The sequence below is a fragment of the Drosophila gunungcola genome, chromosome 3R (genome assembly GCF_025200985.1).
Source record: "Drosophila gunungcola strain Sukarami chromosome 3R, Dgunungcola_SK_2, whole genome shotgun sequence".
Taxonomy (NCBI): domain Eukaryota; kingdom Metazoa; phylum Arthropoda; class Insecta; order Diptera; family Drosophilidae; genus Drosophila; species Drosophila gunungcola.
Window position 1 is genome coordinate 22,930,957 of NC_069139.1, and position 15,133 is coordinate 22,946,089.

Sequence of the window (15,133 nt, forward strand, 5' to 3'; positions counted from 1 at the left end):
GGCTTAAACTCCTTAAATTGATTGATTGCATATCCAGTCTATTTCGATGCAGACCCACTTGCTTCTGAGCAGCAGGAACTTTTACATTTAAAATGGGACTAAAACAACTTGTATTTATGGTTACAAATAAAACATTGGAAAGTCATTTTCTGCAGGCTTTAAAGGCTCTAAATTAATAATTTCGGAAATAAAGAATGCCGTTAAAATTAAAATAAGTACACCTTATTAAAAATTTCGTTTACATTTACAAATACTTGTTTATTATCGATTTCAAACGTGGGCTCTATGCAAATTGTTAGTGCAAGGACGTACAAAAGAATCTCTAGAACAATATCACAGAAACTTACTAACTAATTGGCTCTTGTCAACTGCGCTACTAGAAATCAGATTTGACCTTTAGCATCGCCATTAGAGTGTAATTGGGAAGCGGAATGCTTTTCAGCTTGTCGTGGAAATTTATGGCATTCATTAGACGTTTGAGCGCGCTCTCCATCCTCGTTGTCGCTGGGTTTGTCGTTTGAATTGTGCGGTGAGTGCGCACTTTAAACCGAAAGCAGGTCCAATTGCCGTACACCGGATCGGATCAAATCGGACCAGATTTTGAACGGGCTACGCCCTGGGCGTGGTGGTCGGGGCATAAACGTGATAATCGATGTCGTCGCCACCCGCTTCCTCCTCCAGGTCCCGGTTCACCAACCGCTCGCGCATGCCGTACCGCTGCCTAATGAAGAAAAAGAGTGTCGACGAATTAGCACTATGGAAATTAGGACAATTAGCTGAGCGAACACTTACTCCAGGTGCGAGCGCCATATGACCAGGCCGGCGTACAGGCAGATGGAGACCAAGGCCAGTGCCACCACCACGATGCCGAGCAGCACGTGCCCCTGACTGACCGAATCCGCTTGCACGTCCACCGGGGTCACCTCGATGTTCTCGGAGGCGAAGGTGTCGGTATCCGTGCTGAAGACAACACCGCGACCCTTGAACCGCTCCTCCAGATCATCATCCTCGTCCATGTTGCTGTCATCCTGGTCTGCGTCTCCAGATTCCAGGATCTCCACATCGTACTTGTAGTTCTGGGCCAGCACCACGTTGGTGGCCGAGTTCAGTTGGTCCTCATCGCGATGGGGATACGATCGCCTTGGCTGTTCCTCCGATTCCGCCTCTGAGTCGGAATTTGAGGGAGTATCCTACAAAAAGGAAATTAAAAATTAATTGAATGTAAGACTTATGATTACTAAAGCTTTACTTTTATCAAAGCATAATATAAAATTCATAGAAAAAACGTTTCAATTTCTTACCCTATCTTATCTTAAAACACATTTTCCTAGACTTCCTGTTTGATAACTAAATAATTCGCTTTAAATTTGAGAGATTAATGTTAAAACCAAGGCAATTGAGTACCCATTTTTTCATGTAGATCCATCACCAAACAAAAAGGGGCTCGTGTCATCGATGCGGCTTTCGCTTGTCGGTTGAGTAATTGATTTCCCCCGGCACGTGATTCTATGCGAGTTCTATGCCGAATTTGGAAACTAGCATTTGAAAGTGGGCGGCGCAAAAGTAGCCTTTCTACATTGTGGAGGCGATTTTAAGGTGCATTTTTTTCATAACTTTTTGAGCTCATTTCTATTTATGAAAACTAAAAAAAAAGCTTCAAACATGTTTGTAACTTCGGTTTAAGAGAAAACAATATAATTTATTGGACTTGAAATAACCTTTCACAGTGCATAACTTGCAAATCATTGTATTTAATAATAATTTTCAAGAAATTTAGTTCGAACGATTAACGAACGATTAAATTTATAATTTTCCATTTCGTATTCAGGAATTTATAAAATCTAATTGTGGTTCTAATTGTACAACTAAATTAAATAGTTGGCTTGGTAACAAGACTAACAGTTAAAATTTAAATATTATGACAAGGAAATCGGAACTCTTGCTGACTCATTAACTGAAACTGAAACATTAAACTTCTCCCCATATTAATCATCACTTAAAAGCCGACTCGTCTTACTTGCGTCTTTATTACCCAGTGATAACTGCCGGTTTTTGATTGCCAAACACCTGTTGAGTCTTTACTCATATGAAGTTGGCTATGTTTACAACTGTTTAAGTTAAGTGCCAGGGTATGAATTCCATGTTATCAGTAAGGCCAGCCGAACTTATCTTGCATAATCTGTTACCCATTTTTTTCCATCCCGTATGTTAATTACTGCCGCAACTAAGTGGTTTACAAAACACTGACTGCCAGAGATCACTCTCACTCGAAACCTTCTGTAGATTGTTGGCCCCGATGACCGCAGGGGTCGGGATCTGAACTTTGTTACAATATTTTACGACTACGTGACTGGTTTGCGACTCTGTCTGAAACTCATTTGCCGCAAGCTACTTTATCTGGTGTAATTGTCCGATTTGTTTACAACTAACGACTTTAAGCAAGCCATATAAAAAGGTGACATGCACGAGATCGAGTTGGGAGATCTCGAAAATCGTAATCTGATCAGAGGCAATCGGGGATTACCCAGGTGGGGAAGTGGGGATTTGATATCTGGCATTCAAACGTCACGGCAGTCGAGGAATTACCTAGAATCGGATTGCCGCCATGACTCACCAAACTAAACACTTCGAAACGGGGGAAGTTGGGGTGTTTGGGTGTTGTTGGGGTATTGTCTCTACCAATTATAAGGCCCCCGTCGATGGAATTTCGTGACTAAGTCGATGAAAAGCCTCATTGGCGTGTGATAGCCGCCGTTTCTTTAATTTTATGCAAAGTTTTACTGCGTGCGCTTTTTCTCTTTTTGTCTTCGTAAGCATTTCTTGGGAGCCTTAAAAGGCAAACGCCGCGCGTGTCTTGTGCTGGTTGTGCATTTAATCAAAGTGAAAATAAATAAACATTTTTAAAGCGTAAATTTCCGGTTCTGGGTAAAAATAAACCGAAAAATGCATTGGCTCGTATTTCACTGATGGCTGGGGTCGTTCGTTACGTTACTCAGTGCGTCAGTCAGACGGCTTTGTCCCGTCCTGTTTCCCGGCCAAGAAGCCTGGCCCAGTTACCCCCCAGTTTTTGGCCAACTCACCTCCACGACAGCTGTCTTATTTTTGGACAGTCCTCCTCCGCCTCCTCCGCCCCCAGATCACTTAGCTCCGTTTGCGTTGCGCTCAAATCCTGCGAGGGCTTGGCTTGGGCTAAAAGAGAAAGCAATTAAGCAGAAATGAGATAATGCATTCGGTTGAATTAGCCGGGTATTTGGTTACAGCTTATCGGGCTACCTGAACAGATCTCTTCCTACTTTCATGGAAGCGCAAATATTTGTGCCGAGATTTCGCAACTAGCACCTTTCAGCCACATTGTGGGCCATTAAAAACACACGGCCAGATATGTTTGCCTATCTGCCAGCTCCGATTTTATTCAGAACTAACCAGACCCAGACAATACGGATTGTTTTGCTACCACGGCTTATCAGTTGACTTTTTGGCAAACAAAATAAAAGCGTGTTGGAGCTCTAAAACCGGTATTAATTAGCACAAACGCGCCCAACATGATAGTAAATGTTTGCTGTCAACAAAATATTTCTTACCAAAAGGTTACCAAATGCGAAAATGTGTTTTTCAAGCTTTACTTAAAACTCTTGTCAATTTTCCTAAAGCAGTTAATATAAATTTATTACTAGCTTTTTTACATTTTTCAAAATGATTTAAAACAAGTTTGTCAATATATTTTTCCGTCAATGGCATACGAGAACAAAAAACTCTTTTTTAGAATTTGTTTAAAAGAACTGTTTGTAAAACCATAGGGTTAATTTTTAAAGCTTTATTTACTGATATTAAAAATTGATAATTCTTTTCTTCTTTTTATTTTCCCTAAAGCCGAAAATATAAATTTATTTCTTCATTATTTACACTTATCAAAATATTATAAGGTAAAATCAAGTAGCTAAAAAATATGGCATTAATGTAAAACACAGTTGTTCAGAATTTGTTTAAAAAGAAAAAAAATTATTTTTGTTTTATGTTTTGAAACCAATGATGGGATCCTATTTCTATCACTGCAGCTGTACTGTTTGCATGGTATTTTGCAAACCTGTCCATATATACTATATAGCACAAATCGAACAATAAACACACATTTCTAATGCCGCAAACGTTTGCCAATGCCGATCGTTATTCGGCTGGCTGGGAAGCTTCCGAAAAATTCCACATAAGCCAAAAACAATTCGAAAAAGCACATGATATAGCGACGACGTCTTGCAATTTGACATTCGTAAGTCACCCAGTTTTGATTTCAGTACGTGACGATAGCCAAAGCCTTGTCCCAGAGAAAACTTGATCCACTTTTGACAAATGTCAAAGAGTTGAGACTTTCTTATCATCAGATATCTAGTGCTCACACATCTTTGGGGCAAATAATAACTTAAGTCTTTGATTATAAAGTTCTGACACCTCATAAGCTACAAGGTGTATAAAAGAATTTAACTAGTCATCACAAGTATAGAAAGCATAATAAGAAAATCATAAGTTTATGCAAAAAACGTGTGGCCAAATAAGAAATAAATTAAACAAAATTTATTTGTCACCAAAAAAAAAAAAGGCACAGTTTTTGATTACTTTATTCCTAAAAGGAAACTAGGATAAAACCAACAACAAAAATTTAAATATTGCAAATATTTTCTTTTTACCTTTTTTTTTTTTTGGTTTACAAATTCTTTGAAAAACTTGTTTGTATGAGTCACTATTTTAAAGGTACCAATAACAACCCTTTTTAAATCCTTTTGGTTTCCTTTTTGAAGGGACTTAAATGGCATACCCTATTATTTGGTGCCACAACTGTTGAGTTACAATAACTGCGTATCAATCATGTACCATATAGCGCAAAAGCCCTGTTGAAATCTTATCTGCAATGCGAGCCAGCTGGAGTCCCCTGGAATTAAAGTCTTGCAATTTAGTTATGCGACCTGGTGGGACCTTGATGGACGATTCATTGCAATGAGACGGCGGGCGGTCCCCTTTCAATAAAACCCCCATATTTATGCGCTGTAAGCCTGGCTTACAAAAGCCAAAACGAGCCAAAACGAGCCCGAACCGGACCTGGTCTTGGCTCTTGGCTCTTGGCAGGCACTTAAGGCAAAAGGGTGAACCGTAAACTGTTAACTGTCTAGCCAAGTGGCCGCTCCATCTCATCCAGCTGCGCTCGAAACTAGTTTCCCTGCAGAAGTGGAAATATCGGGTCTCCGGGGCTATGGCCATCTATCTTTTATGGCCGTTGTCATTGTAGATATATCTGTTGTGGTACTTACACTCTGCGAGCAGCAGAACCAAAAGAAGCGCACTGTAGAAGGCTAAACTTTTCCGCAGTGCCATTTCGCGATTGTTGATATGCGGGTACCGTCACTTCCTTTATCAATTAGCTTATCACACGACCACAAGTTACGCACGCCACTCAATTGCTGGATATTTTGGATGAACAAGCCTACGGGCCACTTATAAATATTTATGTTTTTTTTCGTTCCGCACACGAATTTTGCATGCGTTCGCGTCGAGGTTTCTGATTGAAATGAAAAATTGAGAGCCGCACGAAGTCTGGTTAACTGCCACAGCTCGTTTAGCTATGTTAACCGATCAAGGTCTCGAGCAGTAACATCGTCTTTATCGTAACAGAGATACACGAAGTGGGCTAAAGTTAGGGGTAGTCAAAAACTGTTTAAATTATTAAAACTTATAAAACTTGTAATAATAAAAAAAATATAATATGGCTATATATATTTAAATAAAAAGCCATGGGCAGATAATTAGCAGAAAGGGTGCTGAATGTTTTCGAATATAGTGGGCTTGTTTAAAAGTTTTCTAGGCTAACAAAACCTCACTACAAAGGAATAAAAAAAAATAAGTCTAAAAAAAAAACAATTTTGTATCTGTTTCAAAATAGAAAGACAGGATGTTCTTATTTAACAAGCCATAGTTTTAATTGAGCAACAAACTGATCTTTTCCCACAAAACAGCGAATGTATTTTGGGAACGATACTTACTAAATTCACATTAGTTACTTAAATTAATATAAAAATCATTCAAATTAAAAAAAAAAAGTAGAATAGCTTAGGCCATCTCATTTATACCATTACAAATTTTAGTTTTTTTTTTTTAATTTTAAAAAAGAATGTTTAGTTTTTCTAAAAGATATGTTAAAATCATTTGAAAGGTGTCCCCAATTAATTAAATGGATTATGTAAAAGTATTGGAGTTTTTATTTTCTACACATAGTAGCCTGGCGCTTATGATTTGCAACCATAAACTTGGATGTCTGTGATTAGGGTAAGGTAACATAACACTTATATCTCAAGAATTCACCAGTTGCTTCAATTGTATATCTAAAAGTATTGAAATATTTATTTTTTTCTAGACATTCTGAGTGGCGCTTGGGTTTACGTACAAATCTTTGGATTCTGTGTGTACAGTCAATTTGCCGTGCCCAAGCTGCGCTGGGCGAATTCCATATTTACAAGAGAAGGGGTCGGGATGGGGTGGGGTGGGGTGGTGCCTTAAAATACCTAAACTCAACTATACTCAACAATTTGTCTTATGGTCACTACTTATACGCCTATGCCAGCGACATAGCTTGCTTGCACTTTAGAACTTTAAGCTTCAACGTTTTAGATTTGGCCGGGACACCAGCGGAGGAACCACGATCCCGACGGCCACTCCCTTCACCGCTCGTCGTCGTAGGTTGACCGGTGGGGGGCGTGGCCGCGAGGAACGGCCGACCGGGGGCGTCGTTGGGGGATGAGCCGCGCCGGAGCCGGCAGATTGCTGCGCCCGGAATTCGAGGGGGAATCTTTCGCGGGACCGACCAGCAGCCCCTGCCGGGCGGACACAGTCGACTAGTGGCGGACAAAACTTTCAAAGCAATCGAAAGCGAAACCTTTGTACACACTTGATAGAGTCCTGCGGGTCGAGTTCGTGGTCAATGCGTTGTCAATGCTCAGTGTCCAGTGATCAGTGATCTTTTCGTTTTGTGGGTGAGAGAATGAGGGAAACTTAAACGGCTCGGTAAAAAAGAAAGGCGTGACAACGCGCTAAACAAATTGCTCCTGGCTGTTAGCGGACAGCTCCATCAGCCGCCAGGCAGCCTTGGGGTTGAGTTCGTTGCGGTCGCGGCACAGCACCCAGACGTAGTGCACCCGCATCACCTTCTCCGGATCGCCCTCGACAACCTGATTCTTCTGGTCCCGCACGCACATGATCTGCTGCGCCTGGAACGTGATAATCAGCACGGGGCCCTGCTCCATCACCTTGCCCATGGCCAGCTCGATGTTCTCGATGTCGAGGATCTTCGAGTCCAGGTACAGGCCGGCCTTCTTAGCCTCCTTGATGGGCGTGGCGATAATGTTGAACGTGCTCTCGAAGCACCAGTCCTTCAGTATCTCCAAATCGCCCCTGACAATCGACTCCAGAATGTTTGGAATGATGTCCGTTTCGCAATCGTGCAGGAAATCCTTTTGGTCGAAACTCGGATCGATCTTCACCAGCTCCGTCATCGTTTCGGACAGCTCTGTTTTCGAGAAGAGGCCGCCCATCACGTCGGACACTTTATCGGTGAGCAGGCGGGAGGCACGGATCACGGGATTCTCAGACTCGTCGTACTTCACCTTCCAGTCGAGCACCTTGTTCACGTAGGTATTGTTGTTCTTGAAGTTCTCCCACGACTCGTAAAACTTGGAGTCCTTGTGCAGCTCCATGCCTGGTAAGTGGAATGGAATTTGGTTAATAAACTTCATATTTTGTGAAACATATACAAACTAACCAGTTGCCTCCGTGTTGGGCTCCACAATGCGATCGCTGTCACTCATATCCAGTTGGACGCGCTTGCGCAGCTGGACGGGGGCGCGGTAGACCCGATTGTCTATGCTCGCATTGTCCATCTCCTTCTTGATGATCGTCGTCGTGTTGGAGATGGCCTGGAAGGCGCCGGACTGGCCCAGCTTCCCGCTGGTGTCCGTGATCGTGTCGCTGACCCCCCTGGCCTTCTTCGACAGCTCTTCGGTGACCTTCTTGGCCAGGTCGGACTTGCTGGCATCGTCCAGGACGTCGCCCACGCGCTCCTTGATGGCGCCCAGCTGCTCTTTCAGCTTGCTGGACGACTTCTGCGCCTCCGATTCAACAATGTTGAACTTTTGCCGCGCCGACTTCAGCGCGTCCGACTCCTCCAGTTTCTGGGCCTCCTCGCGGAACTTACGGATGTTGTCCTTGATCTCCTTGTTCTTGTCCATCTCCGATTTCATGTTGTCGAAGAACTGCGAGAAGAAGCCGGCCCTGCGACCTGGCGCGCTGTAGAAACGCGGCTGCGGGATAAAGTCATGACTTAATCCGGGTGCTCCTTGGGATCTCATCAGCCCAAGGCTCACCTGCGGCTGCTGCAGATTCTGCGAGGCCTGCTGGCACGTAAAGAGGCAGGCGCGATCCCGCGCAAGGGCAGCTATTCTGTACTGCAAGGAGAAAAACCATTACAATCTCGCCCGTTTTAACCTCGAAATGTGCACATGTATGTACGGGGAGTCGCTTGGGACAGCTTCGAAACCCGGGATCTGAGAGAACCTACCATGGTGGGGATTGGAGGACCTTTCGCAGGGGGTTCGATCGGTGGCGAATGTTCGGGAGTATGGCGTCAGAGGCTCTAAACTTTATGTAATTTCTGCCGCGAACCACGCACGTATCAGTCAGCTGTTCTCTTCATTCAGCGCGCGCCGGTGTTGGAAAGCGTCCAATCTTCGTCCGCGGGCGCGATAGTTCGATTCGTCGGTAATCCGATAGTCCCGGGCCGATAACATGCGATGCGCGCGATATTTGAATTGTGTGCAATGATTGTTGTTGTGCCGGCGTGTGGTGCGTGTGGGTGACTTGTTTTAGGGGATATTTTCTGTATTTTTCATTGATATATCAAGCTTAGCTGCTGTGTTTTTGAATAAGTTTCCATTGCGCGGTGTTCAGTTGTAAAAGACACTCGTTATTTACTTATTAAGAGCTTTTTAAACATAACATCATCATTATAGAGATCTAGATAGTAATTCAATTTAATTTTAACATTAAATTATATTAAAACATAGTTTTGATACCTCAAGCCAAGAACTAAAAGTACAGAAAGGTGCTTCAAATTGTCATCTGGATCATCAAATACAACATACTTTCCAGAAGTACCACCTCCATAATATAATATTCATTGTGAACAAATTAAATATATTTGTGTACCTAAAATGTGTTGTATTTTGTGTATGTTGCCCCACTAAACGAAACGAAAAGAAGGCACAAAGCTATTGTGGTCAATGTCCAGGGTGCTTCTTGTTTTTCCAACCGAAACACAGGAAAATTATCATGAGCAAGCAGTGCTGCAGCAGAGGGAAAGCAGTGTAGAGATGGTAAAACTGATGGGTAGAAAACATCGATGACATCGATATTGGCATCGATTTTTCTCCACCTCTACCAAGAGCCGTTACTTGGCGCGCGCAGCTTTTCCAAAAAATTCCAAGAACTCTGCTGAGATTGTAGCCACAAAAGCTGACGCCAGTTGTCTCCGGGACATAAATTATTTTTTTTTGACTACGCGACACGGTAAAACACCCAAAGCCGAGTTTTGTTATATGTACATTTTTTAGATTAAGAAGTATCGCGAATACTTCAGTTAATTAAACCGCTTGGTTTTTGGGTGAGGATCTGTGGAAAGTAGAGTGCGCGATAACGGTAACTTTCAACCCGAATTTCGCCATGTTCCGCAGCAACTTGGAAGCCAGTGGCGCAGCAGTAAGTGCCGCTTTCGGAAAAAGTCCCGTTCCGTGTTACAGGGATAACACTTCTTTTGCAGGACAATTTTGCTGCTTTCCACGCAAGAGGGGGACTCAACATGCTGGGCCTGCAGGACATGTTCCTCGACACCAGTGGCGCCAACTCATCGGCCACACTCAGTCCGCCTAGCACCCCTCTGACGCCGCTGACCCCTGACCCGTCGACTGCAGCCCAGACGACGCACTTCCCCCTTTTGGCGGACAGCGCCGCCGCTGCCAATACGCTGCTGCTCCAACGGCAGTACCATTACCACTTGCTGCTCCAGCAGCAGCAACAACAACTAGCCCTGGCGCAGCATCAGTTGGCCTTGGCGGCTTCAGCGGCGGCAGCCAGTGCAAATCACCAGCAGAAGGACGAAATTGCGCGATCGTTGAAAATCTTTGCCCAGCTGACGACGGGCGCAGCAGGTGAGGAAAGAGAGGCCGAATAGGGAAATGGCGTCGTGGAAAACAAAGATACAAAAGCAATGGGGAAGAACGAGACGACTGGATGTCGAAGTACAGTTAGGCCAAAGTCATGAGCTTAGATCAAAAGGGGTTTTATAGAAGCACAGCGCAGAACATGTTTGTTGGGCAACAAAGAGAAGTGTTTACTTATTTGTTTTAAATTTCTGGCTTTAAACATTTAAAAAACTAAATGTTAAATTACATCTCATTTAAAATAAGTGTTCTGCAAGATTAGTTTGTTTACCCACAATAACCTCTCTTACATAACCCCTTTAACAAACAGTGCCGAACGCCTCTGGCTCTTGGGTCACTGACCATCGCTATTCCTTCTTCCAACGCCACTTTTTTTTGCGTCTTCTCTTTTGTTCTCTTGACGATCCCCGGACTTTTCTCGTTCATTCCCGTTTAAAAAAAAAAAAAAATATATATATAAAAGAATGCAGCCAAATAAAATGTCAGTGATCGATTTGGACGCCGTAATGAAAAGCTTTCGATTCGCAGAAAACGCGGCCGGCCCCACACAGGATGCAATGCAGGAGTTTGCGTCCAACGGCTATGTGAGCGACGACCTTAGCCGCTTTTCCTACGGGAGTGTTCCGACGCGGGCTCAAACGCCTCCGCCACAGCAGCAACAGCCGGGGATGTACCTTCCACAGGGTCGCAATCCCGTCCAGCAGCCGGCCAGTAGCGGCAATCTAATACCGATGCCTGCTCCACTCGCCACCCACTGGCTGCACAATTACCGCGAGCAGTTAAACAACGTGTGGCGCAATATGTCCTACATGCCGGCCACCACAAGTGTTGTGGGCTTGCAAGCCCAGGCAGCGGTGAGCATGGCACCCAATCTCAGCGTGGGAGTCGGCCAGGGTTTGCCCATCCAGACGGAGCAGCAACGCGGTGCTTCCAATCCCAGCAATAATATCAACAAGGTGCACAAGCGATACAATAACAACAGCAAGGCCAAGGAGGTGAGTGGGTCTGAACAAGTTTTCGATCGGAATTTTCAAGATCTCTTAGTTTTCGAAGACTAGAAGACGGAAATTATAGTCGAGGTGACCCAAAACGTGGTTAGGATTATGATTTGTGATCTATCTAACGGCCACATTTTAAAACCATTTGTAAGAGTTTTATTTATAAGTGGATTCAAAAATTTGTCACATAAATTATAAATTTACAATTTACATAAACTAGCTAGCCAGTTTTTTAATAGACACGGTGTCTTAATTCTGAGGAACTTTTCAGTTATATGCCTATTCTTTTTCTCTAGTTTTTAACACTTTCTTTATAAGTGAATATCTAACGAATTAATATAAATCTTTGATATAATACAATATTCAAAATTTCAAGAACGAACATATTTTCTGAAGATTATCAAGTCTTTTTTGATTCTTCAGTTGAAGTGGACTTACATATATTTGTAAATACAAAAAATATTAAAGTCCATTCCTAAACCTTTTCAGATCAGTCGCCACTGCGTCTTTTGTGAAAACAACAACGAACCAGAGGCGGTGGTCAACAGCCACACAGTACGAGACAACTTTAACCGAGTGCTGTGCCCCAAGCTGCGCACCTATGTCTGCCCCATTTGCGGGGCATCTGGGGACTCGGCGCACACCATCAAATACTGCCCCAAGAAGCCAATCATCACCATGGAGGATGCGATCAAGGCGGAGTCATTCCGCCTGGCCAAGAGCAGTTACTACAAGCAACAGATGAAGGTTTAGAGAACACATCCAGAAGGAGCAGAGCTCTGGCAGCATCTGCAGCGTTTATATAACCAGAAATATATATACGCGTTCTGATCAAGACTGGATTTACCAGATAGATTATTCACCTAAATAGCGCCTGGCGCGTTCGATTTTATAAAGCTTAAAACTTATCGTGCCTATATTTCTTATCGTATATGCAACGATCAAACACTCAAATCAAAATTAATAATTCAAATAATTTATGTCTGTTTCTGTGAAAAGGAAACCTATTTTGTAATGGAAAAGTACTCACAATATCGTAATATTTGTTCAATCGTCGTGGCCGATAGAAACATCTCACAATCCGAAAGTTAATGGTAGAAACTGGTCTGCAATTGGACGCCCTCATTTTGTAAAATGTTCGTTTGCAGCCGAAAAAATTTCGATATATGTATCTGCAATTGATATATAATCTGTACTAAATTTTGAAAAAGAACACTTTGAATTTTGAACTGTCAATCGTATCAAACATTAGAATTTAATTTGAAACTTGCTAAATGAAAGAGCAAGGAGAACTTTCGTTAAAATCGGCTACATATACATTTCCTTTGTAAGTTTTTAAATTTTGACATTCCGCAGTTATTGATAGATAAGCGAACAATTTTTTTATTACATGTATCTAATATACATTCCAACACACATATCTATATAAATGTTATATATTTATTGAATCGTGTTCTCATCAATTGATCTTCACATAATGTAGCTACATGCTTATAATATATTTTTTTTTATTTTTTTATAAAGATGTATAAAACTGAAGTTGAAAAAATTCAATGGCATATGTGCCAAATAAAGATTTAGTTTACATTTAAAGCGTTTAATTCTGTTTGTTGCTTTTAAACTAATTATCTGTGTCTCCTTCCTTACGTTTTTCAAAGAGCGCGACGAAAATGCCATCGGTCAGATCGCTATCCGGCAGGCAGTAGAGACAGTTCTTGCCAATTTTGGCGTACTCCTTGTCGCCCACATTCTGCCACTTGTTGCGCAACGCCTTCTTGCAGCTGAGCAGCTTAAAGGATGGGTTCATCTGTAGGCAACGCTGCACCACCTGCTCATTTTCCTCCTTCCACAGCGAGCAAGTGCAGTAGGCAATGCGCTTTACGTTTGGGAAGGCATACATAGCGTGCGAAAGGATCTTGATCTGCAAACCGGCCAGTTTGTACAGTCGATGATCGTCCTTCTCCTCGTCGCACAATGAAAGGCGGTTCTGCATTCCGTTCCCAGAGCAACTGGGGTCCACCAGGATGTACTCTACGTCTGGACAGCGTTGGGCATCTGAAAGAGAGATAGTATTTATAAACGTACTTCCACTTCCATTCCAAAAACTAACCCAAATGCAACGCATCGCCCAGAATGGGAGACACAATCTCGCATCCAGCCTCCTCGGTGATGTTACACAGCGCCCTATATCGTTCAGTCGACTGCTCCACGGCGTAGATGCGTCCCTTGTTCTGCATCACGTTGCAAAGGTGCAACGTCTTCATGCCGGGAGCGGCGCACATGTCCAGCACAGTGGCTCCTGTCGGCGGAGCGAGCAACTCGGCGGCCAAACAGGTCGCCTTGTTCTGCAAAATCAACTTTCTGCTGCGCACCAAGTCATGGCTGGCCCAATAGTGCGCCCACTTGGAATGAAAGATGAGCACGCCCTCCACATGCAGATCCGTCATGAACTCATCCTCCTCCAGTGCTTTCACTGCAACCAAGAAATCCGGGTAGCTTGCATCCGCCGGCAGCTCCTTGCGCCGCCATTCCTCTCCAGCCAGGTACTCCAGGGCCTCGGCCAAACTGAATATATTCGTGTTGATGCGCACATAGCGGGGATTGAGTTCTGTTTGGGCGAACAAAAAGACAAATAAAAGCAGCGTTTAAAAGTGTGTCAAAGTTAAATTTATTTTGGGTAGTAAGAGTTACTGATCCTTCAAGGGCTAACAGAAGGCTTCTTTTGCTGTGTCAATGGTAAAAGAAGATTTTAATGAATTGGAATTGGGCTGTTTTCAAGATCATCAAGTTTAATACTAGTCTTTCTGTAGACAACTTCATCTTTAAGTGGTTCACAAGTGATGCTCGTAGTCTATTAAGTTACTGCTCCTTCTTGGGCTCTATGGCTTCAGGCTCTTCATCCTCATCCTCATCCTGTTGGACCTGTTCCAAAGGTGGTGGCGGCTTCTCGCGGAAAGCCTTCAGCACATACATGGCCACCACAAGGTTTACGACCAGAACAGCCGTAAGAACAGACCAACAGTTGACCGTGAAGATGTCCAGATGAGGGAAGGACTCCTGCAGCCAACTGCGCACGCCGTAGAAGCCCAAGAAGGGCAGCGTGAACATGAGCACACTGTAGGCCAGCAGCCAGAGGAAAACCTCGGTACTGGTGTCCTCCTCCTGGGGACAATGCTCCACCGGCTCAACGACAGCCGGAGGATCATCGATGGCAGCTGCCACCGCCTCCGCTTGCTGTTTCCTGTTCTTCTTGCCCATCTCAGCCGGCTAATACTGATAGGTGATAGGGGAACCTGCCTTTCTTCTTGTAGCCGGATCCACCGATGACCTGATGCAATTTCTCCTCGTAACTTCGCACGGTTTGCACGGGTTTGCTATCGCCGTTCAGACTCTTCCTGCCAAAGATCAGTTCGGTGACCAAAACCTTGGCCAAACAGATGTCGAGATTGGGGTTATCCTTGAGCAGTCCTGTCTCGGCGATGGCGTTGTCCACGGCGCCCCGATTTTCGCTATAATGGTTTAGCACCGCATGTAAACTGCGAACACGCTGCAAGTGCGAGAGGGAAAAACGCTGTATTCGCCCGATTCTTGACCTGGAGGACCTGCCCACTCACTGCGTGCTTTTCCTCGAAGATCAGGCTCTTGATGGACTTCTGTTTCTCCAGCGCCGCCTTTAGAATCTTGGCGGTAACCTTGTATTGGGTGGGAACTTTTACGGAATGGTTGAATTTACTCATTGTCGTCACGTGTGTGTGTTGATTTAGAGCTGGGTTAACCACTCACGACATGACCGATATATCGAATGTTTTGAATGTTTATAAGCTGTTGAACCGATATTTTTTTATCGTCTCCGTAATTCCTTGTTTTTCTTATAATAAATATTTT

The 15,133-nt window shown here is 43.6% G+C and overlaps 5 protein-coding genes across 8 annotated transcripts; 1 reads left to right on the forward strand and 4 right to left on the reverse strand.

Moving 5' to 3' along the window:
• Positions 1–232: 232 nt before the first annotated feature.
• Positions 233–5,595, reverse strand: LOC128253706 (uncharacterized). The gene is given in 5 exon segments (XM_052982727.1): positions 233–721; positions 793–1,190; positions 3,081–3,127; positions 3,130–3,189; positions 5,298–5,595. Coding segments are annotated over 5 exon segments (681 nt in total). The 5' UTR covers positions 5,362–5,595; the 3' UTR covers positions 233–609.
• A 624-nt stretch (positions 5,596–6,219) lies between these two features.
• LOC128258935 (mitochondrial import inner membrane translocase subunit TIM44) lies at positions 6,220–12,744 on the reverse strand. 4 transcript variants are annotated; one of them, XM_053002380.1, is made up of 4 exons: positions 12,279–12,744; positions 8,400–8,480; positions 7,799–8,336; positions 6,220–7,735 (listed from the first exon to the last, which is right to left on the reverse strand). In XM_053002380.1, exons 1-4 carry the CDS (start codon positions 12,372–12,374, stop codon positions 7,071–7,073), a joined length of 1,380 nt encoding a protein of 459 aa, XP_052858340.1. In that variant the 5' UTR covers positions 12,375–12,744; the 3' UTR covers positions 6,220–7,070. The 4 variants fall into 4 exon arrangements, with proteins under 4 accessions (XP_052858340.1, XP_052835025.1, XP_052851027.1 ...); XM_052979065.1 differs by lacking the exon at positions 12,279–12,744 and adding an exon at positions 8,594–8,935; XM_052995067.1 differs by having other exon boundaries at positions 7,799–8,480.
• Positions 9,522–12,309, forward strand: LOC128252971 (protein nanos). Its single transcript, XM_052981516.1, has 4 exons — positions 9,522–9,789; positions 9,851–10,238; positions 10,779–11,245; positions 11,738–12,309. Exons 1-4 carry the CDS (start codon positions 9,754–9,756, stop codon positions 11,999–12,001), a joined length of 1,155 nt encoding a protein of 384 aa, XP_052837476.1. The 5' UTR covers positions 9,522–9,753; the 3' UTR covers positions 12,002–12,309.
• A 1-nt stretch (position 12,745) lies between the features above and the next one.
• LOC128252300 (28S rRNA (cytosine-C(5))-methyltransferase) lies at positions 12,746–15,028 on the reverse strand. Its single transcript, XM_052980340.1, has 4 exons — positions 14,863–15,028; positions 14,546–14,795; positions 13,359–13,856; positions 12,746–13,303 (listed from the first exon to the last, which is right to left on the reverse strand). Exons 1-4 carry the CDS (start codon positions 14,983–14,985, stop codon positions 12,870–12,872), a joined length of 1,305 nt encoding a protein of 434 aa, XP_052836300.1. The 5' UTR covers positions 14,986–15,028; the 3' UTR covers positions 12,746–12,869.
• Positions 13,893–14,546, reverse strand: LOC128254448 (uncharacterized). Its single transcript, XM_052983960.1, has one exon. It carries the CDS (start codon positions 14,504–14,506, stop codon positions 14,108–14,110), a length of 399 nt encoding a protein of 132 aa, XP_052839920.1. The 5' UTR covers positions 14,507–14,546; the 3' UTR covers positions 13,893–14,107.
• Positions 15,029–15,133: the final 105 nt, after the last annotated feature.